The following is a 27,444-nucleotide window of genomic DNA, read 5'->3' on the forward strand; positions in this document are numbered from 1 at the left end:
TACTCTTAGGATGTAATTTTCATAATATAATATACTCTTAGATTTAAGCATTTCCCTGCAATACGATCGCACGTCTCTTATGTTGCTTTTTTTATGGAACACATTTTATTCCGCAATCGACATCTCTATCCATTCAAAAACTCTTTGATTTGATCGGCGTCATATATCAAGCATCTTAGAATTAAATTACTCAATACATACTCTCCGTGTAGTTTTCAATCGTTTTTTTAACATTCTCTCCCAACGTGTCTGAATTTAGTTTGAAAACAGACGTCTAAGAGTTTAAAACAATGTCGTCGGTTTCGTCGCGTCATCCTCTTTGCATTCATTGTTCGCAAAATATGGAAAGAGACGGGGAATTTATTTGCAACGGGTGTCACTCGGTGTTCCACAATCAATGTGTAAAGCCAGATGTTACAAATAATGACGAATTCAATGAATTTCCTACAAATTGTTGTATATTATTAACAAAAATAAATGAGTTAACAAAAGAGGTTGATCAAATGAAAGCGATATTAGATCATTTTGTGAAGAAACAAGAAAAAGAAGAGACCACGCCAAATACAATGGATGTGGAGGCGGCGGCGGAGAGTAATCAATGTGATCCAGCAAATGCTAATGAAAAAATTCATAGTAACATTGTAGCGGGAACTATTCTGCGGAATGCAAAATATTCTCAAAAGAGAAAACTCTCCACGGACAACTGTGAAAGTGTAAAACAAAAAGAGCAGGAACTTTATTTCGAATTTATTGGTAAATGAGGAAACTAAAATGTTTCAATGGAATTGCATTGTCTGTCTTTTAAGAAATACATACAGTGGAACTTCTCTAGAATGAATAGAGAAAATATATGCATTTTGCATATATTTTTTGAAAAGTCTAATATAAATGTTCGAATATTCTTAATGGATTTTGAAAATATTTTGCCATATTTTATTATTAAATTAAAAAAAATACATATATTTAAAATCATCCAAAAATATCAGAATTTCTTATTTAATTTTTTGAATAATGCGCAAAATTTGAATAATCGAATAATATCGATATAAATTCCCATTCAAAATGGACTCTTTATAACGACTGTTTTCTATAACATATGAATTTTTTTCCTGCAGTAGTTTTTATAGACAAGTTCCACTGTATATTGTTTACTTGTTTGCTCTTTCTCTCCCACTCTCTATCTCTCCAGCGTGTACGAGTATACATTGTTTTTATAAACAACAAGGTTGTCAGATATGGCGATTTTTTTTGCCAAACGTGACGAATTTTTAATGTGTTTGGCGACTTTATTTTAGATTTGGCGACATGGCAATTTTTTGCCGGTTGTTAGAATAGTTGGCGATTTGTTGGCTAATTGTGGAAATTCACTCTTCTTTATACCCTCAGCATTTATGCTAACGAGGGTATATGCACTTTCATACGGGCAAAATGTGCCTCATCGAAATAAATTTGGAGCCGATTTAGCAATGCCCGTCTGTCTGTCTGGCTGGAACGAACGAGAACTCTCGAACGGATCAACAGATTCGGTCCAAAATTTGGCCTTCGTAATATTTTGTCCAAACTTAGTTTAAATTCGAAGATGGGTTATATCGGTCCACTCCTTCTGGTACCTCCCCCACAAAAGTTCGAAAATGTTCGGAAAATTTGTGCGAACGATAACTCTTGAAGGGAGTAACCGAATTTGGTCCATACTTTGTACATCGTGAAATTTCCACCCGACATAGATGAGGTTCCAATAGCGGTCCACTCCTTCCCACACAAAGTTTCGGAAAAGTGCAGTTTAGGACCTGCTCTCGAATCGCTTTGATTTTTGCTGTAGCAACTTGTATTCACTGCCCCCCCCATACCACGTTATAAGTTTCATCAGGGGCAAGTCCATACTTCCTGAGAAAGTAGCCTGAAAGGTGCAAAAAACCCCCATGACAACGTGTGTAGTAGTTGGAGCGCAAGATAACTCTCGAAACGATCTACCGATTCGGTCCAAAATTTAGCCTTCGTAATATTTTATCCAAAACTTATTTAAGTTCGATGATAAGCTATTTCGGTCCACCTCCCCAACAAAAGTCCAAAAATGTTCGGAACAATTGTGCGCACGATAACTCTTGAATGGAGTGACCGATTTGGTCCATACTTTACACATCCTAATATGTCTACCAGATATAGATCAGGTTCGAATATTTGTCCACTACTACTGGTACCTCCCACACAAAATTTCGGATACGTTCACTTTAATACCTGCTATCGAATCACTTTAATTTTTTTTGAAGCAACTTACATTCGCTGCCTCTATTACGACGTTAAAAGTTTTTTCAGGGGAAAGTCCATACTTGAGGAAACAGTCCGAAAGGTGTCAAAAACACTTATGACACCATATGTAGTAGCTGGAGAGAACGATAACTCTCGAGTTGATTAACCGATTTGATCCAAAATTTGTCCTTCCTCATATTTTGTCCAAACTTAGTTTCAGTTCGAAGATGGGCAATACCGGTCTACAACTTCCGGTACTCCCCCCCCCAATATTTAAAAAATTTCACTAAAATGGTATACACGATATATCTTGAACGGGGTAACCAATTTGGTCCAAACTTTGGATCTCCCAATATTTTGTCCAAATTTAGTTTAACTTCTAAAATGGTCCATATCGGTCCTCTCCTAAGGCTATATTCTGAGTCGATCTACGCCTGCCCGTCTATTGGGTCCATAATTCCAGAGATATTAATCTTTTTAACTTTTAACATGAACTGAAAAATTTTCAGGTTGGCGATTTTTTTTTGCGATTTCTGACACTTGATTTGGCGATTTAGGTAGATTGAAATCTGACAACCCTGACAAACAATGAAATTATTATTCTTTGTTTGCATTCGTCATCTCTTTATAGACAATGCCATGCAAGTAATGTTTATCAATTTGCGGAATTCCCCTGTTAGGGGCAAGCTGCATTGAGAATACTGTACGTGGGTTTCTCTAAACTTTTTCGAATTGATAACAACCGCAGCTAAATTTCGAAATGTAATAAAGCTTTTGTTTTTAATAATTGAAAATTTTTACTCCCTTGTCCCGCACACCATGGTTTGATCTAATTATTGTTTATGTAGACCAGTATTTTTATATCATCACCCTTTAGGTTAAGAGTAAGTAGACCCCAAGTATGTTTGGACGAAATGTGTTTCAGACAATTTGGAGTCAATTTAGCCATGTCCGTCCGTCTATCTCTCTGGCTGGTGCCCGCGATAACTCTCGAACTCCTGTAGGGAGTAACCGAATTGGTCATAACTTTTCATATTGTAATATTACTTCCACTACTATCGGTCCACTGCTTCGGAAAAAGTAACGTTTAAGAGCATCTCTGGGATCGTTGTGAAATTCAATGGTACAATTTTTTCGGGGGCAAGTCCACACTTCCTGAGAAAAGGGCTTAAAAGCCCCAAGAAACCCTGACGATATCAACTAAAATGGCAAATCCGAAATATAACTCTTGCAGGGATTCTCTGATTGGTCCAAACTTTGTACATCGAACTAGTCATGTTTCAGGTTGGAATATGGACTTTATCTGTCCCGTCCTTCGGGTACCTCCCAGACATAATTTGGGAAAACTGCAGTGTAGCAGCTCGCCTTTTTGAATTTTACGAAGGCGCAATTTTTTTTTTGGATAAGTCCAACCCTGCCTGCCGGCGCCGTCTAAACTGTATGTAAAATAACCTTCTGAGGGAGTAACCGATTTGGTCCAAACGTTTTACATCGTATTATTTCTTACAGCCTCGAATTATTTACAATATTAACTACATCGGACAACTTTTTCAGTTACCTCCCATATAAAGTTTGAAAAGAGTGTAGTTTAAAGACCCGTTTGGCATCTTTTTAAATTTCTGTCAACATGTTGGGTATTCAGCCCTAGTTAAGGCGGTTTAATTTTTTAAAATGGGCCTTTACCGGCACCATTTCAACTGGGTAGTACGTAAGATTACCAACTAAAGGAGAAACTAATTTGGTCCAAACGTTTTACATCGTATTATTTCTTACAGCCTCGAATTATGTCCAATATTAACTACATCGGACCACTCTTTCGGGTACCTTTCACAAAAAGTTTGAAACAAATGTAGCTTAAGGACTATTCTGGGATGGTTTTTAATTTTTTTAACATGTTGAGTATTCGGCCCTAGTTAAGGTGGTGCAAATCCGTACTTCCTGTGAAATTGGCCTATAGTCGTCAGAGGTATTGTGTTGGCTTCTTTTCTTTAGATCCGAGGCTGAGGGTGGTATATCTCTGTCAGCATATCTGACAGATACTTTCTTATTCGCTTTTAAATGTATGTATTTTGACAGCAAAAGAAGACATCAGTTGGCCTTCTGGGCTTTCTTTGACGAATGTCTTATGGCCTTCTATAAAGGGGACTCCATGGTCTTCTATGATGAAAATCTCTTGTTCCACTTTGAAGAGGATTTCATGTAATGGTCTTCTAAGACGACGACTATGAAGTAGACTTCATGGCCTACTATGAGGAAGTCCTCATGGTCTTCAATGATGGGGGCCTCATGGTGTTCTATGAAAAGGACTTCTTGGTATTATACGACGAAGACTTCATTGTAATTTATGAAGACGAATATGAAGAATGTCATGCACTTATTTTTTCTATGAAGAAAACCTCATGGTTTACTACGAAGAAGACTATGAAGCAGACTCCTTGCTCTTATATGAAGAAGTCCTCATGGTTTTGTGTAAAGAAGACATCAGACCAGAAGGTCTTCTTTACTGAAACCATGATTTGTTCTTAAAAGAAGGCCATGAAGTCTTCTTCATAGAAGACAATGAGGTCTACTTCGTAGAAGACAATGAAGTCTTCTTCGTTAAAGACCATTAGATTTTCTTTACAGAAACCCGTGAGGCTTTATGGCGTTCGTTTAAGAACAAATCATGAAGATCAGACCACGATATCTGTAAAGAAGACCTCATGGTCTTCTATTAATTAAACCTTGGGGTCTTATATGAACAAGATTATAAAGTAGACTTCTATGTCTTCTATGAATAAGACCTGAGGCTCACTTCTTTTTCTATGAGAATGTGAAATGAAAAATTTGTTAAAGAAAATAAATGTCAAATGAAAAAAATGGTAAAGAAAATATTTTTCATTTCAAATTTTCATAGAACAAGAATACAGTCCCTGGTCTTCTATTAGAAAGACCTCATCCTCTTCTATGACAAAGACTTCATGGTCTTCTATGACAAAGACTTTAAGGTATTCTATAACGAATACTTTACGGCCTTCTCTGAAGAAGAACTCATGGTCTTATCTGAGGAAGACCTCACCGTCTTCTCTGCAGAATACCTCACGGTCGTCATTGAAGAAAACCTCATAGTCTGCTCTGAAGACGAGCTCATGTCTTCTATAAAAAAGACCTTAATGTCGTCTATAGAGAAAACCTCCTGGTCTTCTCTGAAGATCTCATCGTCTTTAAAGAAGACCCCTCTTCTTTTATGAAGGTGACCGTATGGTCTTCTATGAAGAAGGCCTCATGGTCTTCTCTGAAGAAGACCTCATGGTCTTCTCTGAAGAAGACCTCACCGTCTTTTCTGCAGAATATCTCACGGCCTTCTCTGAAGTAGACCACATGGTCTTCTTTGAAGGAGACCTCATGGTCTTTTATTAAGAAGATCTCATGATCTAAAAAATACCTCATGGTAGTCTTCTATAAAGAAAATCTCCTTTTCTGCTATAAAGACGACCTCATGGACTTATAATAAGTAGACCTCATGGACTTCTTTTAAGAAGACCTCCTTTTCTTCTATAGAGAAGACCTCATGGTCTTGTCTAGATATGTCCTCATAGTTTTCTCTAGGGAAATCGTTATTGTGTTCTATAAAGAAGATCCCTAGTCTTCTATAAAGAAGACCTCTGGTCTTCTGTAAAGAAGACCTCTAGCTTCCTATAAAGAGGACGTCTTGTCTTCTATAATAAAGAAGTCTCCAATGGTTTTTATAAAGAAGACCTAGTGGACTTCTGTAATGAAGATCCCTGGTCTGCTATAAAGAAGACCTCTGGTCTTCTATAAAGAAGACATCTGGTAATCTATAAAGAAGACCTCCGGTCTTCTATAAAGAAGACCTAGTGGACTTCTGTAATGAAGATCCCTGGTCTTCTATAAAGAAGACCTCTGGCCATCTATAAAAAAGACCTCTGGTCTTCTATATAGAATACCTCTAGTATTCTATAAAGAAGACCTCTGGTCTTCTAAAAAAATACCTCTGGTCTTATATATAGAAGACCCCTAGTCTTCTATAGTGGTCTTCCATAAGGAAGTGCCCAATGCTTTTTAAATGAAGACCTAGTGAACTTCTGTAAAGAAGATCCCTGGTCTTCTATAAAGAAGACCTCTGGTCTTCTATAAAGAAGACCTCTGGTCTTTTACAAAGAAGACCTCTGGTCTTCTATAAAGAAGACCTCTGGTCATCTATAAAGAAGACCTCTGGTCGTCTATAAAGAAGACTCCTGGTCTTCTATAAAGAGGACCCCTAGTCTTCTATAAAGAAGGCCTCTGGCGTTCTATAAAGAAGGCCTCTGGCGTTCTATAAAGAAGGCCTCTGGCGTTCTATAAAGAAGACCTCTGGTCTTCTATATAGAATACCCCTAGTCTTCTATAAAGAAGACCCCAACGTTTTTTTTTAAAAGAAGGCCTAGTAGACTTCTATAAAGAAGATCCCTGGTCTTCTATAAACAAGACCTCGGGTCTTCTATAAAGAAGACCTCGGGTCTTCTATAAAGAAGACCTCTGGTCTTCTATAAAGAGCACCTCTGGTCTTCTATAAAGAAGACCTCTGGTCTTCTATAAAGAAGGCCTCTGGTCTTCTATAAATAAGGCCTCTGGTCTTCTATAAAGAATACCTCTGGTCTTCTATAAAGATGACCTCTGGTTTTCTATAGAGATGGCCTCTGGATTTATATAAAGAATACCCCTGGTTTTCTATAAAGAAGACTTCTTTTCTTCTATAAAGAAGACCTCTGGTCTTCTATAAAGAAGACATCTGGTCTTCTATAAAGAAGACCCCTGGTCTTCAATTAAGAAGACCCCTGGTCTTAAATAAACACCTCTGGTATTCTATAAAGAAGACCCATGGTCTTCTATAACTAAGACCCCTGGCCTTCTATAAAGACCTCTGGGCTTCTATAAAGCAGACCTCTGGTCTTCTATAAAGACCTCTGGGCTTCTATAAAGCAGACCTCTGGTCTTCTATAAAGAAGACCCCTGTTCTTCTATAAAGAAGACCCCTGTTCTTCTATAAAGAAGACCTCTGGTCTTCTATAAAGAAGACCTCTGGCCTTCTATAAAGAAGACCTCTGGTCTTCTATAAAGAAGACCTCTGGCCTTCTATAAAGAAGACCTCTGGTCTTCTATAAAGAAGACCTTTGGCCTTCTATAAAGAAGACCTCTGGTCTCCTATAAAGAAGACCCCTGGTCTTAAATAAACAAGACCTCTGGTCTTCTATAAAGAAGACCCCTGGTATTCTATAAAGAAGACCCATGGTCTTATATAAAGAAGACCCATGGTCATCTATAAAGAAGACCTCTGGTCTTCTATAAAGAAGACCTCTGGTCTTCTATAAAGAAGACCTCTGGTCTTCTATAAAGAAGACCTCTGGTCTTCTATAAAGAAGACCTCTGGTCTCCTATAAAGAAGACCCCTGGTCTTAAATAAACAAGACCTCTGGTCTTCTATAAAGAAAACCTAGTGGGTTTCTGTAAAGAAGATCCATGGTCGTCTATACAGAAGACCCCGGTCGTCTATACAGAAGACCCCCGGTCGTCTATACAGAAGACCCCTGGTTATCTATAAAGAAGACCTCTGGTCTCCTATAAAGAAGACCCCTGGTCTTAAATAAACAAGACCTCTGGTCTTCTATAAAGAAGACCTCTGGTCCTCTATAAATAAGACCCCTGGTCTTCTATAAAGAAGACCTCTGGTCCTCTATAAAGAAGACCTATGGAAGACCTGGTCTTCTATAAAGAAGACCTTTGGTCATCTATAAAGAAGACCTTGGTCTTCTATAAAGAATACATCTGGTCTTCTGTAAAGAATACCCCTGGTCTTCAATAAAGAATAACCATGGTCTTCTATAATTAATACCCCTCTGATCTTCTATAAAGAAGACCTCTGGACTTCTATAAAGAAGACCCATGGTCTTCTAAAAAGAAGACCTCTGGTCTTCTAAAAAGAAGACCTCTGGTCTTCTAAAAAGAAGACCTCTGGTCTTCTATAAAGAAGACCTCTGGTCTTCTATAAAAAAGACCTCTGGTCTTCTATAAAGAAGACCTCTGGTCTTCTATAAAGAAAACCGCTGGCCCTCTATATAGAATACCCATCGTCTTCTATAAAGAAGACCCATGGTCTTCTATAAAAAAAGACCTCTGGTCCTCTATAAAGAAGACCTCTGGAAGACCTGGTCTTCTATAAAGAATACATCTGGTCTTCTGTAAAGAATACCCCTGGTCTTCTATAAATAATACCCCTCTGATCTTCTATAAAGAAGACCTCTGGCCTTCTATAAAGAAGACCCAAGGTCTTCTATAAAGAAGATTCATGGTCTTCTATAAAGAAGACCTCTGGCCTTCTATAAAGAAGACCTCTGGCCTTCTATAAAGAAGACCCCTGGTCTTTAATAAAGAAGACCCCTTGTCTTTAATAAAGAAGACCCCTGGTCTTCTATAAAGATGACCCCTGGTCTTGTATAAAAAGTCCCCAATATATTTTATAAAGAAGACCTCATTCTTTTCTATAAAGAAGACCCTTGGTCTTCTATGAAGAAGAGTTCTTGGTATTTTATGAAAAATATCTCGTGATATGCTATGAAGAGGACCTCAACGTGCGTACCTTAACTCGAACGGATCTTCTGATTTGGTCTAAACTTTGCACATTGTTATATTTTGTCCAACCTTAGATCAAGTTCGAAGACGGGAAATATTTGTCCACTTGCTCGAGTACATCTCCCTCAAATAATCCAACAGTTTTCAAGACATAGATTAGCTTCGTATATGAATTATATGGAGCCACTTCTTCGAATACCAATCCAACACAACATTTTCCAAAATAGCGCATTTTAGGGACATGGATCTTTTCGAACATGTTTGCAGTAGATTGTCTATTACAACGGTAAACATTTTTTAGGGACAAGTCCCCATACCTCGTGAGAGAATGACCGACACAAAACCTCTTAAAAACCCTATCGCCATTAACTAAAATAATGGACGAGCACGTAAACGTACGAAGTGTGTGTCCGATTTGGCGGATACTGATCTAAATGAATCGTCGGTGGTTATGCTTTTTCTAATAACTCTAGAAATTAAGTGGTTTGTAGATTATAGGGAAATTGATGTTTCATTGACGATTTGTAGATAATTGGGAATTGGGGCGTCTAGGACAAGCCGTGCTGTAGTAAGCCGTGTCAGCATCCATGTCTGAAGTACTTAAATGAATTGAGGTATAAAGTGATTGAATTATTTTTCGTAAGTGGTAAAAACTGCCCCTTGTCCAACATGTTATCTCAATGAGAGAAGGTAGTAATGATGCAGTGTAAGTTGGTTATAGGGTTGCTGTTCCCGAATAAATGTAAGTAGTTTCTACTTTTTGAAAGTCTGATTACAATAATACAATTTTTTTCTGGGCATGTCAATACTTACTGACATAATTACCAGCCTATGCTCGAAATAATTCTACGATGACCAACTAAAATGGCTAGATTCAGTTCGAAGATTGGTTATCCATTTCCTCCGGTACCTCTTCTGTAAAAGTTCAGCATTTTTGCTCTCTAATCCAATTTTAGACCATTTCTCGGATTGTGTTGAAATTTTAATAGCAGGTGTTGGTGATTACAGGATTATGTATTGTTTGCCTGCGGAAGTCAATGCTTTTCGAGATACTGGCCCAGAAATGTGCAAACATTTTGTGCGCAATCCTTCTGGTGGTCTCTCGTATAAATTTATTCTCCACGCTTCTCTCGATTATGGTCCGAATGTTAGAAAAAACCCCACCCTAAAGAAGAATTGTGATTTTCTGGGGTAGACTGCGTTCATTTGGTCTATCAGGGAAATAATTAGGCCCACTGTTTATAACGCCTACCCCAAAAACGCCTAAAAATTAACGCTGAAAATGTCCAACATGTGTTTTTGCCACCTACGAAAATGCAATGTATTTCTAAAACTATTTTCTTACAATTATAGGCAGAACGTATTTGAAAATTCGACTGAACCATTTTTAGAGCTTTTAAAAGTTCTTTGATTTCCGAATAGATCATTTAAGACTATTTCCTTTTCGATTTCATTTGCAATTAACTGCTTCTAAATCTGTTTTCATATTCTAATTTTAGGAACCCCTAAGAAGAAACCGAGAACCAGCAAGGAACGTGTACCACAACCCAAAAATACAGTGGCCATGTTGAATGAGCTACGGCATGGTTTGGTATATAAGTTGGAATCACAAACTGGTCCGGTGCATGCACCGCTGTTTACAATTTCAGTAGAGGTAAGTTGCGAGAATTTTTATTAAACAAAGAAACAACAAATAAAATTACTTTCGAAGGTTAGTTATATACAAAGAAAAATCGAAGAAATATCTCATTGAACCATCATTAGCAGAAATATAAACGACAAATAGTATGCCTAAAATCATGCACCACACATTGAATATAATCTCAAAACTTATTTAAATTGACTCAACTTAATTTTTGTTTTCGACCTTTTTTGTTCACCATTGAAATAAGTATTTTTCTTCAAGCTCGAGGTCAATTGAATTAAAAGCTAATTGAAAATACATTTCAATATTTAAAGAAAAATTGTCAAGAATGATTAGGACACAATGAAATAAAAAAATTTTGTATGGAACTAAAAAAAATTCTCCACCCGCGAAAGTGTGCCTTGGTCTAAATATACAGACATTTAGCGAAGATACAAAATATTTATACTCTATATTTTCCTATAGTGAATCAACAAATAAATTTAAAATTGGAAAGAATTATTTTTTTGAAACAACAGTGCTTAGCAGTTAAGAGAAAATTCCAGAAATTTGGTGCTATCGCCTAAAAGTATACTCAAAATATAAATGAAAACAAATACACGTTTATGTGTCCAAGAGCTTCCTCTGTGGGACCGTTTTTATATGGTATAATCGTATTCTATTTATTTCTAAATCTATAGGAGATTTTTAGCAAACATACAAGACATTTGACAAAAAGTTTTTTGCCAAGCACCTAAAAGTATGCATCACACAATATTTACATTTACATGCAATTACAAGGAAAACAGCCAACATAAAAATCTAGTTGAAAGAGTTTTTCCCCATTTTATATTGGCCATTTGAGAAATCACACAATTGTAAAAACCCATCAGATGAAGCCGCGGCTCACATTAGGACAAATAAAAACCTTCGACAACATGGCCGTTTAAAAGTAATTTAAACTGCCGGTGGTGGTTGGCTTTTGCAACCGGAATTTGACGATTTTCTTTTATGATTATGGTTATGTTGGGCTTGTATTTCTGTGTATGAGTTTTTGTTCGATTTCAGTTCAGTTCGTTTGGAATATTTCCGTTCCATAAACTGTTATATGACCTGGCCGCGTGGTCGGGTGGTCTGGTGGTGGTGTCGATGCCATTGGCAATAACAATAATTCCACAAATGAATGTTTGAAATTTCAAATTTGATTCAAAGGATTTGCTTGTTGTTTTTGTTTGTTTTACCTTTCAACCAAAAATAAAATCTCTCCAAATTGAATTGGATTGCAGTTTTACGAATGAATTTTTATAATATTTACCAAACGTGACGTGCTGATGTTCGTTTTTAACCAAATAAATCAATTTTTTGGAGGACTTTTTATACACAAAAAATATCTATCTGTCTAGGTGTGAGAGAATGTGTGTTGATATTTGCCTTAGCAATACTCTCGGGCTGTCTAGTATTCCATTTTATTTATTTTTTTCAAATCATACATCTGCCATTCATTCGAGGATGCGCCACATTTTCCTGTCTACTGTGTCGATCCAATTGCTTTGTTATCTCCCTTTGTGTTCTGCAAATTTTATACTCCTCAATGTCTCCTTTTTTGTTTGCTATGGTTTTGTATTCTCTTCTGCTGCTGTAACAAATGTAATTTATGGAAAATTTATTATTGTTGTAGTCCCGCTTTATTCTTTAGTTATCGGTGTTTGTTTTTCATGATTGTCGGTTAAACACAAATGGCAAAGTTTTTGCGTTGAAATGTTCTACTTCGTTTTATTGCGCTGCTTTTATCCGCATTGTCGGATTAAATGTAAAATTTGATTTTCAGATAAGTCCCCTCTTTGAGCGCGTGCACAAAAATAGGGATATACATTGCAATTTTTTTTGCAAATTATGGGAATTAGATTCCAACATGTGTTCTTGGAACGCCTGAAAGTATGCAGGGCACATTGCAAACTTTTATAACAAATACTGAATATAGAAGATCATAACCCCAATATAAGGTACAAAATAAAATATTAAATATAAAATATAAACTATAAAATATAACATATAAATTATAAAATATAAAAAAATAAAATATTTAATTTAAAAAATATAAAAATCAAAAAATATACAATTAGAAAAATATAAAATTAAAAAAGATATATAAATGAAAAAATATAAAATTAAAATAATATAAAATTAATATAATATAATATTAAAAAAATATAAAATTAGAAGAATATAAATTTAAAAAAATATAAAATTAGAGAAAAGTAAAATTAGAAAAATATAAAATTAAAAAAATCTAAAATTAAAAAAATATAAAATTAAAAAATGTAAAATTAAAAAATATAAAATGAAAAATATAAAATTAAAAATGTACAAAATTTAAAAATATTAAATTAAAAAAATATATATAAAATCAAAGAATACAAAATTAAAACAATATGTATAATATTAAAAAAATATAACATTAAAAGAAATATAAAATTAGAAAAATATAAAATTAAAAAATATAAATTAAAAAAAATATATATAAAATTAAAAAATTATAGAATTTAAAAAATATAAAATTAAAAAGTATAAAATTGAATAAAAAAAACTATAAAATTAAAAGAATATAAAATTAAAAAAACTATAACATTTAAAAAATATAAAATTAAAAAATATAAAATTAAAAAAATATAAAATTAAAAAAATACAAAATGAAAAAAATATATAAAATTAAATCAATATAAAATTAGAATAATATTAATTTAGAAAAATATAACATTAAAAATATATAAAATTGAAAAAATATAAAATTAAAAAAAAATTAAATTAAAAAAAACTTTAAATTAAAAAAAAAGTAAATTTAAAATTAAAAAAAATATAAAATTAAAAAATATAATATTAAAAAAATATAAAATTAAAGCAATATAAAATTAAAATATGTAAAATTAGGAAAATGTAAAATAAAAAAAATAAATTAAACAATGTAAAATTAAAAACTATAAAATTAAAAAAAAAAATATGTAATTAAAAAATAAATATAAAATCAAAGAATACAAAATTAAAACAGTATTAAATTAGAAAATATTAAATTAAAACAAGTGAGCAAAGGCTATAGTCGGAACCGGGCCGACCATGTGATACCCTACACCACTACCCCCGTGCATAAGCTTTTCACTGGTAAATATTTCTTTTAGGGAATATAATCCGAATACCACCAAACATAATATGCCTCTTTCTCTCTGGGACCCCCATAAGCAACCAAAATTTCGTGACCATCCGATCAAAATTACGACATGTAGCTTGATTGCATAAAATGGAAGAATTGGATGCATTACCGACTATTGCGGTATCTCCCTAGTTTGCCCACCTTCGCCAAACTGCTTCACACCAATGTAAAGGTAATATGTTCTTCTTCCATTGACAGGCTTTGCCGTTGGAATACCCCTACTAGAAGCCGATATATTCACAGAGTATAAAACTTTGAACTTGTCTCGAAATGAGTTTTTCCCCATTCCGACCCCTAAATATTATTCGACTATCACTATATTTTCCGACTATCACAATAGGCATCTTCCTCCGTGGGGCCCCCACCTACCCCCAAATTTTCATCACTATCCGATCAAAATTCCAACTTGTAGCGTGATTACAAAAAATGGAAAAATTGGATATATTACTGAATTTTGCAATATCTCGAATTGCTCATTTACGCCAACATACTTTGCATCAATATAAACGAGATATTTTTTTCTTCCATTGACGGGTATTCCTTTTGGAATACTCCAACCAGAAGCGGAGATATTCGCATAAGAAAAAAACGTTGACTTTTCTCCACATAAGCTTTTCGCTTATTCCGACTCCTAAATATTATCCGACCATCATCAAACTAGGCTTCTTCCTCTGTGGGACCCGCATCAACTCCCAAAAAATTCGTGACGATCCGATCAAAATTGCGACCTGTAGCGTGATTACAAAAAAATTGGAAAATGGGACGCATTACCGACTATTGCGATATCTCTGTTGTTTGAGCAGCTACGACAACTTACTTTACATCATTGTAAAGGTGATATTTTCTACTTTCCCCGACAGGTTTTGCTTTTGATACGCCTCTTAAAGAAACGGAGATATTGGCTTTGAAATAAAACGTTGACCTTTCTCCAAATAAGTGATTGCCCATTCCGACCCCTGAACATTATCCGACCATCATCAAAATCAATAGGCTTCTTTCTCTTTGGAACCCCCATTAACCCCCAAAATTTCGTGACGATCCGATCAAAATTGCGACCTGTAGCGTGATTACAAAAAAATCGGAAAATGGGATGCATTATCGATTATTGCCATATCTCTGCTATTTGACCACCTACGACAACCTACTTTACATCGTTGTAAAGGTGATGTTTTGTACTTTCCTTGCCAGGTTTTGCTTTTGATATACCTCTTAAAGAAACAGAGATATTGGCTTTGAAATAAAATGTTGACTTTTCTCCGAATAAGTTTTTTGCCCATTCCGACCTCTAAATATTATCCGACCATCACCAAAATCAATAGGCTTCTTCCTCTGTGAGACCCCCATTAACCCTCAAAATTATGTGGCGATTCGACCAAAATTGGGACCTGTAACGTGATTTCCAAAAAAATGGATAAATGGGATGTATTACCGACTATTGCGATATCTCCGTTATTTGGTTACCTACGCGTACCTAGTTTGCATCATTGTAAAGACGGGCTCTTCTACTTTCATAGCCAGGCTTTGGTTTTGGAAAAATTCCAACCAAAGCTGTGATATTCGTCAATATAATTAAAATCGCAAAAATGAAAATTGGGGTTTTATTTGCAAAACAAACAAACAACAACAACAAACAACAACAACAACAACAATTTTTCCCCAAACAACTTATGTATTTAGGGGTTTTAAAAAATTTTGGGAATTTGAACCGAGAAAAATGTTCATTAGGATTAAAGATCAAAAGTTTTGCGGAGGAGATACTAAAAGAAATGAATCTACATTGACCATTATGGAAGTGGATCTTCAGCCACTACATATGGTGCCATAGGGGGTTTTTACACCCCTGAAAAAACGTTTACCATCGTAATTGAGGCAGCGAATGCAAGTTGCTTTAACAAAAATCAAAGTGATTCGATAGCAGGTCTTAAAGTAAACTTATCCGAAATTTTTTGTTGGAAGTACCGGATGGATTGGACAAATATAGTCCATATTTGAACCTGATCTATATCTAGTTGATATATTAAGATGTGTAAAGTATGGGCAAATTCGGCCACTCCCTTCAAGAGTTACCGTATGAACAAATTTTCCGAACCTTTTTGAACTTTTGTGGGGGAGGTACCTGAAGGAGTGGACCGATATGGCTTATCCTGAAACTTAAACTATGTCTGGACAAAATATTACTAAGGCCAAATTTTGGACCGAATCGGCAGATCTGTTCTAAAGTTATCTTGCGCTCCAACCACCTCACACGGTGTCATAAGGGAGTTTTTGCATTATCTAAGTCTGGTACACATTTTACAATTGGCAAAGTATGGACCAAATCTGTTACTCCCTTCAAGTGTTATCGTGCGCACAAATTTTCCGAACATTTTCGAACTTTTGTGGGGGAGGTACCGGAAGGGGTGGACCGATATAGCGCATCTTCGAACTTAAACTAAGTTTGGACAAAATATTGCGAAAGCCAAATTTCTGACCAAATCCGTTCATCCGTTCGAGAGTTATCGTGCGCACCAGCCAGACAGACATTGCTCAATCGACTCCAAATTGTCTGAAACACATTTCGTCCAAACATACTTGGGGTCCAAAACCATTGTTTCGATGAGGCACATTTTGCCCGTATGATAGTGTATATATCCTCGTTAATATAAAAATATAAAATTAAAAAAATATAAAACTAAAATTTTTAATTTTAAATTTAAAATATAATAAATCATTTAAATTATTACATTTATAACACAACACCCTCTCCTTCCACAAAATACATACATTCACGAATATGTAAAACACCACCACAAAATTGTCGATGTTATGGCAGCGGCGACCGCGGCGGCGGCTGGTTGTTTGTAGGTAGTTGATAGATAAATAGAATAGGGCGGCGGATAATAATCATTCATGTTACCAAAGAACATGAACTCTGGTCTACTTTGTTTGGTGTCGAACGATGGCGGTGTCTACAACCATCATAAACGATTGTTGTTGTTGTTTTTATTTTGCATAACATATCAGCTGGCTGGCATAACCTCTTAACAAGCATCACATAACATGCAAAAAAGGAAAAATGGAAACGATAACAACTATAAAAACACCGACAACAACATCGCACACCAAACAACTACAAATTTAGATAGGTTTTTGCTTTCTTTCTTCCTTCCATGACTCTATTAATATTGGCGAATTTCATTCAACTATGACCCATTTGTTGTGTGTTATAGCTTACGAAGGCTGCCGACATAGACATAAAAGAGGTTTCACATAACACCAACACACACTCACCCACCTACACGACACAATACAGGATGTCACAAGTGAACATTTTATTCTTTAGTTGTGGTACTTTTATCGTTGCCTACCCTTTTGTGAAGCTTTATTTTTCAATAACTACTAAAGGTGGTGGGGGTGTGGAGGAAGAGATATGCGACGCTGAACTTTGATGTCATTGGGGGGTAGGAGGTTGAATTTTTTCATCTTCCAAATGTTTTTGGTTCTTTTAGAGTCAAGAAAGAAATTAAAAATTCAATTTTGAAATATAAATTTGGGTATTATATTAAGATCCAGCCAAAGAGGCTTAGTATCCATGAGTTTTTGATGCTAAATTAAGGTCATATTTAATGGAAATCTCAGATAAAAATTTATAATTCTTAAATTTGGGGGACGAAGCGAAATGGAAACAAAAACTAAGTAACAGGGGGTTGTGATAAAAGCCTGGTACGTAGGTCAACCTTTGCATTTGTCCCACAAGGGGAAGTAATTAAATTTCAACCTCTTCGACCCTTTACTTATTCTCTACAATTTTCTATCTTTGGCCATTGATTATTCTGTCGGAGTTTTGGCCATCCCGTACTGCCTATACTGGCAACAAATTCGTTTTTATAATTCTGTGGACCCATAGATATTTAAAAGGTAATGGTGCAATATTTTGAATCACAAAGTTCGATTTTCAACTTATACAACATCAAAATATTTCAACGGTGCTAAAAATCCCTCAGTTTAATATTGGCTTTCACTTCCTGAGTATTTTTTTAAACATTAACACTTACATATAGCATACCTTAAGGCGCTCTCTTCAAGCAACATCTTAACAATGTGATTAAACATTAAAATTTATTACCATCGCCGCGTGAAAGTGTAAAACCACATTAAATTTAAATTTGTATTAATTGGCATAATTTTCTTATATGAATATTTATGGAACTCTAATGACAATCACCTTAATTTTGTGTGTGCGTGAGTGTGTGGTTTTACTTAAGACAAAAACAATCCTGAAATTTTCTTGTTTACATTTCAACGCTAATCTACATTAATCATTTAAACACACATACATACCTGCAAAACAAACAATGAAATGACATTGAGAAATATTTACATGAATTTCTGTGTGTGTTCCCCTAAACATGTGTTTGTGACGTAAAGAAGATTGCGGAAATGTTGTGGGGAGGTGGACGACCAACCTACCTACCTACTCAACAGATTAATGTTAATAATACCTGGCTGTCATGTGTGCTCACTCACATTTCCATGGTCATCAACTTTTTATGTCCTTTAGAAAAAAAGAAATAAACGAAAATGCGGAAACAAGTGAAGGATCCTTCACAATTTTCTAACAAAATTAGTTTTTCAAGTTTCGGAGGTGGTGGATGGTAGGAAAAAAGGGCATGTTTTAGTTACACCATGACGAGAAAAAAATTAAAGAAAATTATGTAGACTAGTTGCCGTTAGGAGGTATTTTATATATAGAAAACCTTAAGGAGACCTTCTATAGCTAGAAGACCTGTAGAAGAGGTCTTCTATGGCTGGAAGGCTTTAGAGGAGGTGTTCTATAGGTAGAAGGCCTTTAGAGGAGGTCTTCCATAGCTAAACGACCTTTAGAGGAGGTCTTCTATAGCTAGAAGACCTATCGAGGAGGTTTACTATATATAGAAGACCTTAAAAAGTAGATATTCTGTTGCCAGAATACCTTAAGAGAATGTCTTATATAGCCAGAAGACGTTTAGAGGAGGTCTTTTATAGCAAGAATACCTTAGAGAAGTTCTTCTGTAGCTAGAAAGCTTTAGAGGAGGTCTTTTATAGCTAGAATACCTTTAGATGAGGTATTTTATAGCTCGAAGTCCTTCTAAGGAGGTTTTCTATAGCTAGAAGACTTTTAGAGGAGGTCTTTTATAGCTAGAAGACGTTTTGAGGAGGTCTTTGATAGCTAGAAGACTTTTTAAGGAGGCAATCTACCGCTAGAAGACTTTTAGATGTGGTCTTCTAAAGCTAGGAAACCTTTAGAGGAGGTCTTCTATATCTAGAAGACTTTTAAAGGAGGTCTTGTATAGCTATAAGACCTTTGCGAGGTCTTCTATAAATAAATGACCTTTATTAGTGTAGGTGTTCTATAGATAGGACCTTTTGGAGGTCTTCTATAGCGAAAAGACATTCAAAGGAAGTTTTATATAGCTAGAAAACCATTAGACGAAGTCTTCTGTAGCTAGAAGATCATTAGAGGAGGTCTTCTATAGGTTGAAGGCTTTTAGAGGAGATCTTCTGTAGATAAAATACCTTTAGAGGAGGTATTCTATAGCTAGAAGACCTATAAAGGAGGTATTCTACAGATCGAAGACCTTTAAGAGGTCTTCTACACCTAGAAAAAGTTTGAATGAGGTCTTCAGAGGAGGTTTATATAGCTAAAAGACCGTTAGAGGAGGTCTTCTAGCTAGAAGTCATTTACAGGTGGTCTACTATAGCTAGAATACCTTTAGAGGAGGTCTTCTGTAGCTAGAAGAGCTATATAGGAGGTCTTCTATAGATCTAAGACCTTTAGGAAGTCTTATTTTTTATTACTGGAAGACCGTCAGAGGAAATTGTATATAGCTAGAAGACCTTTAGAGGAAGTCATCTATAACTAGAAGAACTTTAAAGGAAGTTTTCTTTAGTTGGAAGTCCTTTAGAGGAGGTCTTCTATAGCTAGAAGATCTTTAGAGATCTAGAACATCTTCAGAAAAGGTCTTCTATAACCGGAAGACCTTTAGAGGAGGTCTTCTGTAGCCAGACTACCTTTAAATGAGGTTTTCCATAGCCAGAAGACTATTGCCAGAAGGCTTTTAGAGGAGGTCTGTCTTCTATAGCTAGAAGACCTTAGAGAAGGTCTTCTATAGCTAGAACACCTTTAGAGGAGGTAGAGGAGGACCTTTAGATGAGGTTTTTATAGCTCCTTTAGAAGACCTTTAGAAAAGGTCTTCTATAGCAAGAAGACTTTTTAAGGAGACAATCTACCAAATATAAGACTTAGATGTGGTCTTCTAGAGCTAGGAGACCTTTAGAGGAGGTCTTCTATAGCTAGAATACTTTTAGAAGAGGCCTTGTATAGCTATAGCTTTGCGGGGTCTGCTGTAGATAAAGGACCTTTATTAGAGTAGGTTTTCTATAGATAGTAGACATGTAGGAGGTCTTCTATAGCCAGAAGACCTTCAGGTGAGGTTTTATATAGCTAGAAGACCTTTAGACGAAGTTTTCTATAGCTAAAAGATCTTAAGAGGAGGTCTTCTATAGTTTGAAGACCTTTAGAGGAGATCTTCTATAGCTAGAATAACTTTAAAGGAGGTCTTCTATAGCTAGAAGACCTACAGAGGAGGTCTTCTACAGCTAGAAAAACTGTACATGAGGTCTTCTATAGCTAGGAGACCTTTAAAGGAGGTTTTCTATTTCTAGAAGACTTTCAGAGGAGGTTTTTGTAGCTAAAAGACCTTTAGAGGAGGTCTTCTAGCTACAGAAGGTCTTCTATAGCTAGAAGACCTATAGAGGAGGTCTTCTATAGCTAGAAGATCCTTAGAGGTGGTCTCCTATGGCTAGAACACATTCAGAGGAGGTCTTCTACAGCCGGAACATCTTTAGAGGAGGTCTTCTGTAGCCAGACTACCTTTAAATTAGGTCTTCCATAGCCGGAACATCTTTAGAGGAGACTTTTAGAGGAGGTGTTATACAGGGGAGGTCTTCTATAGTTAAAGGACAGTTAAAGGAGGTGGTCTACAACTTAAAGACCTTTAAAGGAGGTCTTCTATAGCCAGAAGACTTTTAGAGGAGGTCTACTGTGCCTAGAACACGTTCAGAGGTAGTCTTCTCTAAAAAGAAAACCTATAGGAGGTCTTCTACAGACAAAAACAAAATCTTTAGAGGAGGTCTTCTGTATCTGGAAGACCGTTAGAGGAGGTCTTCTGTATCTAGAAGACAGTTAGAGGAGATTTTCTATCGATAGAAGACTGTTAGAAGAGGTATTCTATAAATAGAAGACCTTTGGACGAGGTCGATTATAGATAAAAGACCTTTAGAGGGGGTCTTCTATGCATTTAGAGGAGGTGTTCTATAGATAGAAAATCTTTGGAGGTGGCTTACAAAGGTAGATGATTTTGGAGGTGGTCTTTGATAGGTAGAAGATCTTTGGAGGTCGTCTTCTATAGCTAGAAACCTTTAGAGGAGAAAGTCATTTACAGGAGGGGTATTATAGCTAGAAGTCCTTTAGAAAAGTTCTTCCATGGATAGAAGACCTTTAGGGGAGGTCTTCTATACATAGAATATCCTATATAGCCAGAAGAACTTTGGAGGAGGTTGTTCATAGCCAAAAGAATTTTCTTAGGTATTTTCGGGATAAAAAGGAAGAAACTTTAAGAAGACCTTTAAGGGGCCTGCTATAAAAATAAGACCTTTAAGAGATTTTCTACAAAAAGAAGCGCGTTAAGAGGTCTTTTATAAAAACTAGAACTTTAGGAGGTCTTCTATAAAAAGAAGATCTTTAGGATGACCTTGTAGAATAAAGTCCTTTAAGAGGCCTTCTCAAATAGAAAAACGGAGGCATTCTGAAGGTAGAAGTGGAGGTTTAGAACATTTTCCATACATAGAACATTTTGAGGAGGTCTCCTTCTTTATTTGGCATTTTCGCTAAAATGGTGCGCACCATAACTCTCTAAAGACGTAAAGGACTTGCACTTCGCAATACATACGTCGTGGTGCTTTATGTGAGTACCTACCTTGCGGTCTACCTCACAGTGCTCTTAACACCGGTTGAATACAATGCGTCTACCAACGCCCCTGCACAGAAGTACGAGTACCAATTCGCTAACACGTATTTGGACGTGATCACCACCTTGGTTAGGAGCGGAGCCTATCTAAACTCCTGCCTTTCTATGGGTCAGGCACCCGGTTGATATGCAACTCCACATTCGAGCCGAAACTCTACCCGCGATTTGGGTCCAAACCACAGCCAGCGGAACAAACATACAAGACAGGACCACAACCAATTAACATGCTGTCCTCACGGACTGCACAAAGGGCCTACAGGGACCGCGGCAACGGACAACACAACACAAACAATGTACGAGACCACCCTCCGGATGGTTGGCACGACATCCACACCAGGAAAAACGACGCCGCATCAACACCAACTCCACCAACTCTCCTCCAACACCAACACGCCCAAATTGTAGAGATGACTGTGTGGAGGAATTACCTCCACTAAGTCTAGTCCTTCTCCTAACAAACACTTCACGTGCAAACCTACTTAAACAACTAAAAGTCCGCCTGTCTCCAAGTGCCCTACTGAAATCTCACCCCGCCCCTCCATACGTGATATCCATATTGACTTAATCCCTAATGTCATCATAGTACCGGCATTCCGTCAGTATATGCCGCCAGTCTTCAGTCATCCCACACCCACATAAATCTGTCCCGGACAGGCCTCTTGCATATAAAAATGCATTTAGAGAGCCATGCCCCGTCAATAAGAATCCCAGACTCATGCTAAAGCCGAAGTCTGGGCGGTTCAGTACGAACGTAGCATCACCCTCCCTTTGTCGCTGTCCGTCCACCTAGTCCGCCACCTAACAACAGCACTCTCCCAAAGGATTGCACTGCGCCGCCTAACATCCCCATCCACCAGATCAGAAGGCCCGAGCCAATCATCCTCAGACAGTTGCAAGCCATGCCTCTCTCGCTTCCAGGTCAAAGGGCAGGGCGCCAAGTAGCACCTGCATTGCGCCCGTGGACCCAGTGCTACACACTGGCAGACATGCTAACATGACCACTCGTTGACACGAGAAGAGCTCCCTACGCCCAACAACAGATTCTGCTACAGCACACCATACAGGCGCACCATATGTTGCACAGGCAGACAGAACGTCTGCTCAAACCCCAGTCGGTCGGCAAGACCCTTCTAACCATACCAGCTACAGCAGTTAACTTGTCCTTCAAACGATCAAAGTGCGGCAGGAAGTTCATTCTCTCAGCCATCGTTATCCCAAGGTACTTGACTTGCTTGACATATCGTATGCCGCAGCATTAGCTCAATACCCACTCGGTCACTCCAGACCCCCACGATGCCCATGGCCTCCTCAGCACGACGTTCCAGTACGACACGAGACTCACCTTCGATCATGATGAGGAGATCATCAGCATACGCACAGATCTTGAAAGTGGATGCCAACTCCCGCAGCAGAGAATCCATCATTAGGTTCCAAATAAATGGACCACAGATAGACCCCTGAGGGCATCCTCGCTCCACATCTATCCAGACCGTCTTATTGGCTCCCACGACACAAGCCCTTCGTCCACTGAAATAACTCGACCAGAGAACAAACTCCCGACACCTGATCTCAGACAACTTAGCGAGCACGCTATCCCACGAAAGGAAGTCAAATGCGCCTTTAAAGTCAACAAATATGCCTATGACATATTTGGCACTTGAACGGCTCATACTGTTCTGCACATGCATCCACGCGTCCACCGTACCTCCACCCTCGACAAACCGAACTGATGCGGTGAAGGACTCACGCCGCGGCACTCTCCAAGCCTTGCCACCATAATCATCTCCAGCACTTGGAGAAGGCTTATGCCACGATACGAGCAAGGATTACTCCTCACCCGATCAGGCGACTTGAGAAGCACCACGACGCGAGCTTCCTTCCACGCATGCGGGAAGTACCCCTGATTAATGCAATAACCAAGAACGGACTCAATATACTCAGGCATGACCATACATATGCTTTATACATCCTTCCGGTCATACCGTCGATAGCTGGCTATTTTCTACTCCTAATCCGGCAGAACTTCCAGAAACTTCATTACGCTCCAAGACCGGAGGCTCATCCAAGTCCCACACAAGCGGGGGAGGTTAATGAGTCTCCGACCTTGGGAAGAAAGACCCCAGAAAAAGCCCTACGTTTCTCGCCCACCCCAAGGCCGTCGTCGTGGAGCCAAGACGCAACGCCTGTAGGTCAACCCGACACTTAGACCCACCGTGTCGGCACACACGGTATACCTTTCCCCGGGGATCATCCCTGTTGTCCTGTATAAGTCTCCTCCAATCGTCTTCTTTAGTCCTAGATAGCTCGTCCTTGTACGTCCTAAGAGCAGCAAGGGACTCAGCTTTACTCTGAGCCAGATCTTCCGCATTGGTTCGTCTTGCCCTTTGGAAACGATTCCTCAGGCGCGCACCTCCCCTCCGCACCAGACCCAGCTCGCTGGTCCACCATTTGACCTTACTTGGTTTCATCTGACGGCGTCTACCAAGGAGTACGTCATTGATGCTTCTCATCCACTCATTCAACTTGCTGACCTGGTCATCTAACGTCAGTGCGCTGAAGTCCGCTAATGGCATATCTGCCTCCCTGACACAGTTCGCATAATGGTCCCAGTTTACGTCTCGTTCCATCCAACCCCGGTAACGCTCAGTCGCCCGCTTCCGTTCCCGTGACGTGACCATAATCTCAATGAGCCTATGGTCACTAATACCCCAGTCTTCACAAATCTGCCAACTAAACTGATAAGCCCTCATTGCTGCCCCATTTGCAACCGTCACGTCAATGTCGCTTACACCGGATGTACCATCAAGCTAGCCCTCGGATTCATTTAATACCACCAGGCCCCTCGCTAACACCCATTCACTTAGCAAATCTCCTCTTGTGCGCAATACAGTACCTCGATAATTCGTACCTCGATAAATCGAAATTCTCGATAATTCTTATAAGCTGTCGGTCGCTTGAAACCATTTCCTTCGCATTTTAACTTGGCTAACTCGAAATCTTCGATAATTCGTATAAAATGGCCGGTCCCTTGGATTGCGAATTATCGAGATTCTACTGTATATTTTTTCAGGGTGCCTTACTCACAACAATTTTAAAATTTTCTCAAATGTGCAATCTAAGGTCACCTTGTTCATACTTTCAGAAAGCTCTAAAAACCCTTGCCTACACCAACTAAAATGCCTCATAAGTACCATATCTTAGGCACTGAGTGTCCGATTTGACTGAAACTTTGCTCATCGTAAAATTTCTTCCAAACGCACATCAAGTTCGGACAAAACCTTCGGATACCTCCCATGCAGAAGTTAAAAATGTTGGCCTAAGTTCAGTTTAAGAGTTTGCGGAAGGCACATCTTGTGGCCCAGTTAACAGCTATGCAATATTTTTGGTGGGCAATTCAGGGCTCCCTTACATAATGGTCCAAAAAAAAAATCCAAAAAATTCCTACGGTGATATAAAATGGCTTGTGGGTAAGATAGCTATCAAAAGGAGTGACTGACCTTGGTCCAACATTTGGACATCGTAGTAATTTCTCTTTAACTTCAATCATATTTGATGGTGGGTTATATCGGATAACTCCTTTCGGAACCTTCCTCACAAAATTTCGTAATTTTCGTTAAGTGCAGTTGAAGTTCCGGTTCAAGAATTTTTGTTTTTGACAGTTTTATCAAAAGTAGTCCTGATGATACTGATCAGCAATGAACAAATTCCAATTATCCCAATTTAATTAGTCCAGAACTAGTTCTCAGCCGTACTAGTAGAGAATTAAACCCTAAGTAATGCGAAGGGAACCAATTGACACCTTTCTCATTCCAAGTCGTGACATCCATGTTTCATGCGTGTTTCAATTTTAGAGAAAGTACGAGTATGCAAAGCCATCAATTTTCGTCACGCGTGACCTGAAGCATGACTTTCTTTGGGAAGGCACGTCACGCGCCATCTCTTGTGTAGACTGTGTTGATTGAGTCTGTCAGCGGAATACGTGCAAAAATGTCCAAACTTCCAAAACTTCTTTTGTCACTTACTATTAAAATTAGGAAACTATCCCTTTTTCTGTTGTTTTTTTTTTTCAGTCATAGGCTAAGGGTATTTAGCACTTGGCAAAGCCTTCCGAATCATTTTTTCCTTTTTTTCTGGAAATGGTGTAAATTAGAATAACATTAAAGACTCGTGACACACATTAATTCATATTTCAAATGTGAAAATTTTACTCAAAATAGATGGCATTTGCAGACATGTGTCGTCGTCCTATCACTCAAAAAGAGATAAGTTGTTCCTTTTACCCCAAATTCAACCATGTGGAATACCGCGACCACATAATAATTATACCAACTGTTTTCCATGACACCTTTTAAGAGCAACTTTTAAAACATTGCACCCACGCATACAAGTACATACATATGTACACACGTACGTCAGAACACATACACACACATCAACTCACAGCTATCTCGCCCACTTTCATACATGATTAATTGCTACGTTGACAATTTTGACTTTTCATTCGCACTTTTTCACATTCGTTAGGGTGCTCGACAGCGTAGCCGCGCTCAGCATTTTTATCTCTACTTTTCAACCTGTGGTTTCTGTTTTTCCTTTTCCTTTCTTTTTTTTTTAATGTTGTTTATGTTGTTGTTGATGACACCCTTTTATCCGTTGTCTATCTGTCCGTCTGTCACTCACATTTTTTTTGGGGCTAACGACACACCAAAAGTCTAGATTATCAGCATGTGTGGACAAAAGAAGAGAAAAAAATGATTGAAGGAAGTCGCGATATGAGCGCTTCATCTTTTTTGAAAGTTTCATTATCTGCTCTTTTGTGATCCTTACTTTTCGCCACAATTTTAAAATAATTAAGGATCTCTTTTTTGGTTTATTTTTTCTCTTTTGTGGGATGTAAAGATGCAGTGGATGTAAAGAAATTTGGGGGAATAGAGGCGGTGATAATGTTAGTGGCACGTTTTACTTGAGATCATAAGATTAGCTCTGATGATTTTTGACGAAATCGTGTGTCTAGCTTGTAAATGAAGTTTTATATGATGTCTCCTAAAAGTATGCACCACACACTACTTTAAGATGTCAGCTGTTTTATGTGGTTTAAGGGGTTATGGCCACTTGGAAATTTTACAAAATAGAAAAAAAATTATTGACTCGTTTTTTGTTGAAAAAATTTGAGTTTTATTTTGAAAAAATGTTTGGGTCGATCGGACAAAAAATGGCTGAGATATGAGCGTTAGTAAGGAAAACGCGGTTATCTGTAAATGGCATTTTTGAAAGCTCGAAAACGGATGATCCTATCTTCATATATTTTTGTGGGATTGCTAATTTTTTGACGGATTTATGATGAAAAAATTATAATTTTTTTAGTTAGAATTTAAAAAATTTTTTAATGGATATTTGACATTTTGAAATCGGCGCCTAATCTAGCTCGAAAACTAATGATCCCTCAAGGACATCAAAATCTAGTCCTTTATCGATCGATTTTATCTTTACAAAAATATTTGCCCGTTTTATGACCAGAAAATATCAGTTTTTTTAAGCCAAAAAATTGAAATTTTGAGTATTTTGTTCCACCATTTCAGTAAAATCTAAAACTTTTTTAAAAAATCAATCGATAAAGGGCTAGATCTTCATGTTCTAAATAAGCCCATAAAAATATATTAGATAGACAAATTAGTTTTTTTTTCGAGGTATAGTGGGACCGCAAAAAGCTT

The 27,444-nt window shown here is 37.3% G+C and overlaps 1 protein-coding gene across 31 annotated transcripts in view; it reads left to right on the forward strand.

Annotated features, from left to right (window-relative positions):
- Window positions 1–27,444, forward strand: part of Adar (Adenosine deaminase acting on RNA) — a 431,247-nt gene that overhangs the window by 178,750 nt on the left and 225,053 nt on the right. For 29 of the 31 annotated variants that reach the window (XR_012411758.1, XR_012411756.1, XR_012411757.1 and 26 more), the window contains one exon: window positions 10,356–10,510. Coding sequence is in view for 28 of the 31 variants with exons in the window: in XM_073977125.1 (XP_073833226.1) it covers window positions 10,356–10,510 (155 nt within the window). In the remaining 3 variants the exon portion in view is untranslated. Of the gene's footprint in view, window positions 1–253; window positions 754–10,355; window positions 10,511–27,444 lie in introns of those variants that run through there. The other 2 variants (XM_073977102.1, XM_073977100.1) reach the window with 2 other exon arrangements.

The sequence above is a fragment of the Musca autumnalis genome, unplaced genomic scaffold, assembly GCF_047663935.1.
Source record: "Musca autumnalis isolate F117 unplaced genomic scaffold, ASM4766393v1 scaffold_3, whole genome shotgun sequence".
Lineage (NCBI taxonomy): Eukaryota > Metazoa > Arthropoda > Insecta > Diptera > Muscidae > Musca > Musca autumnalis.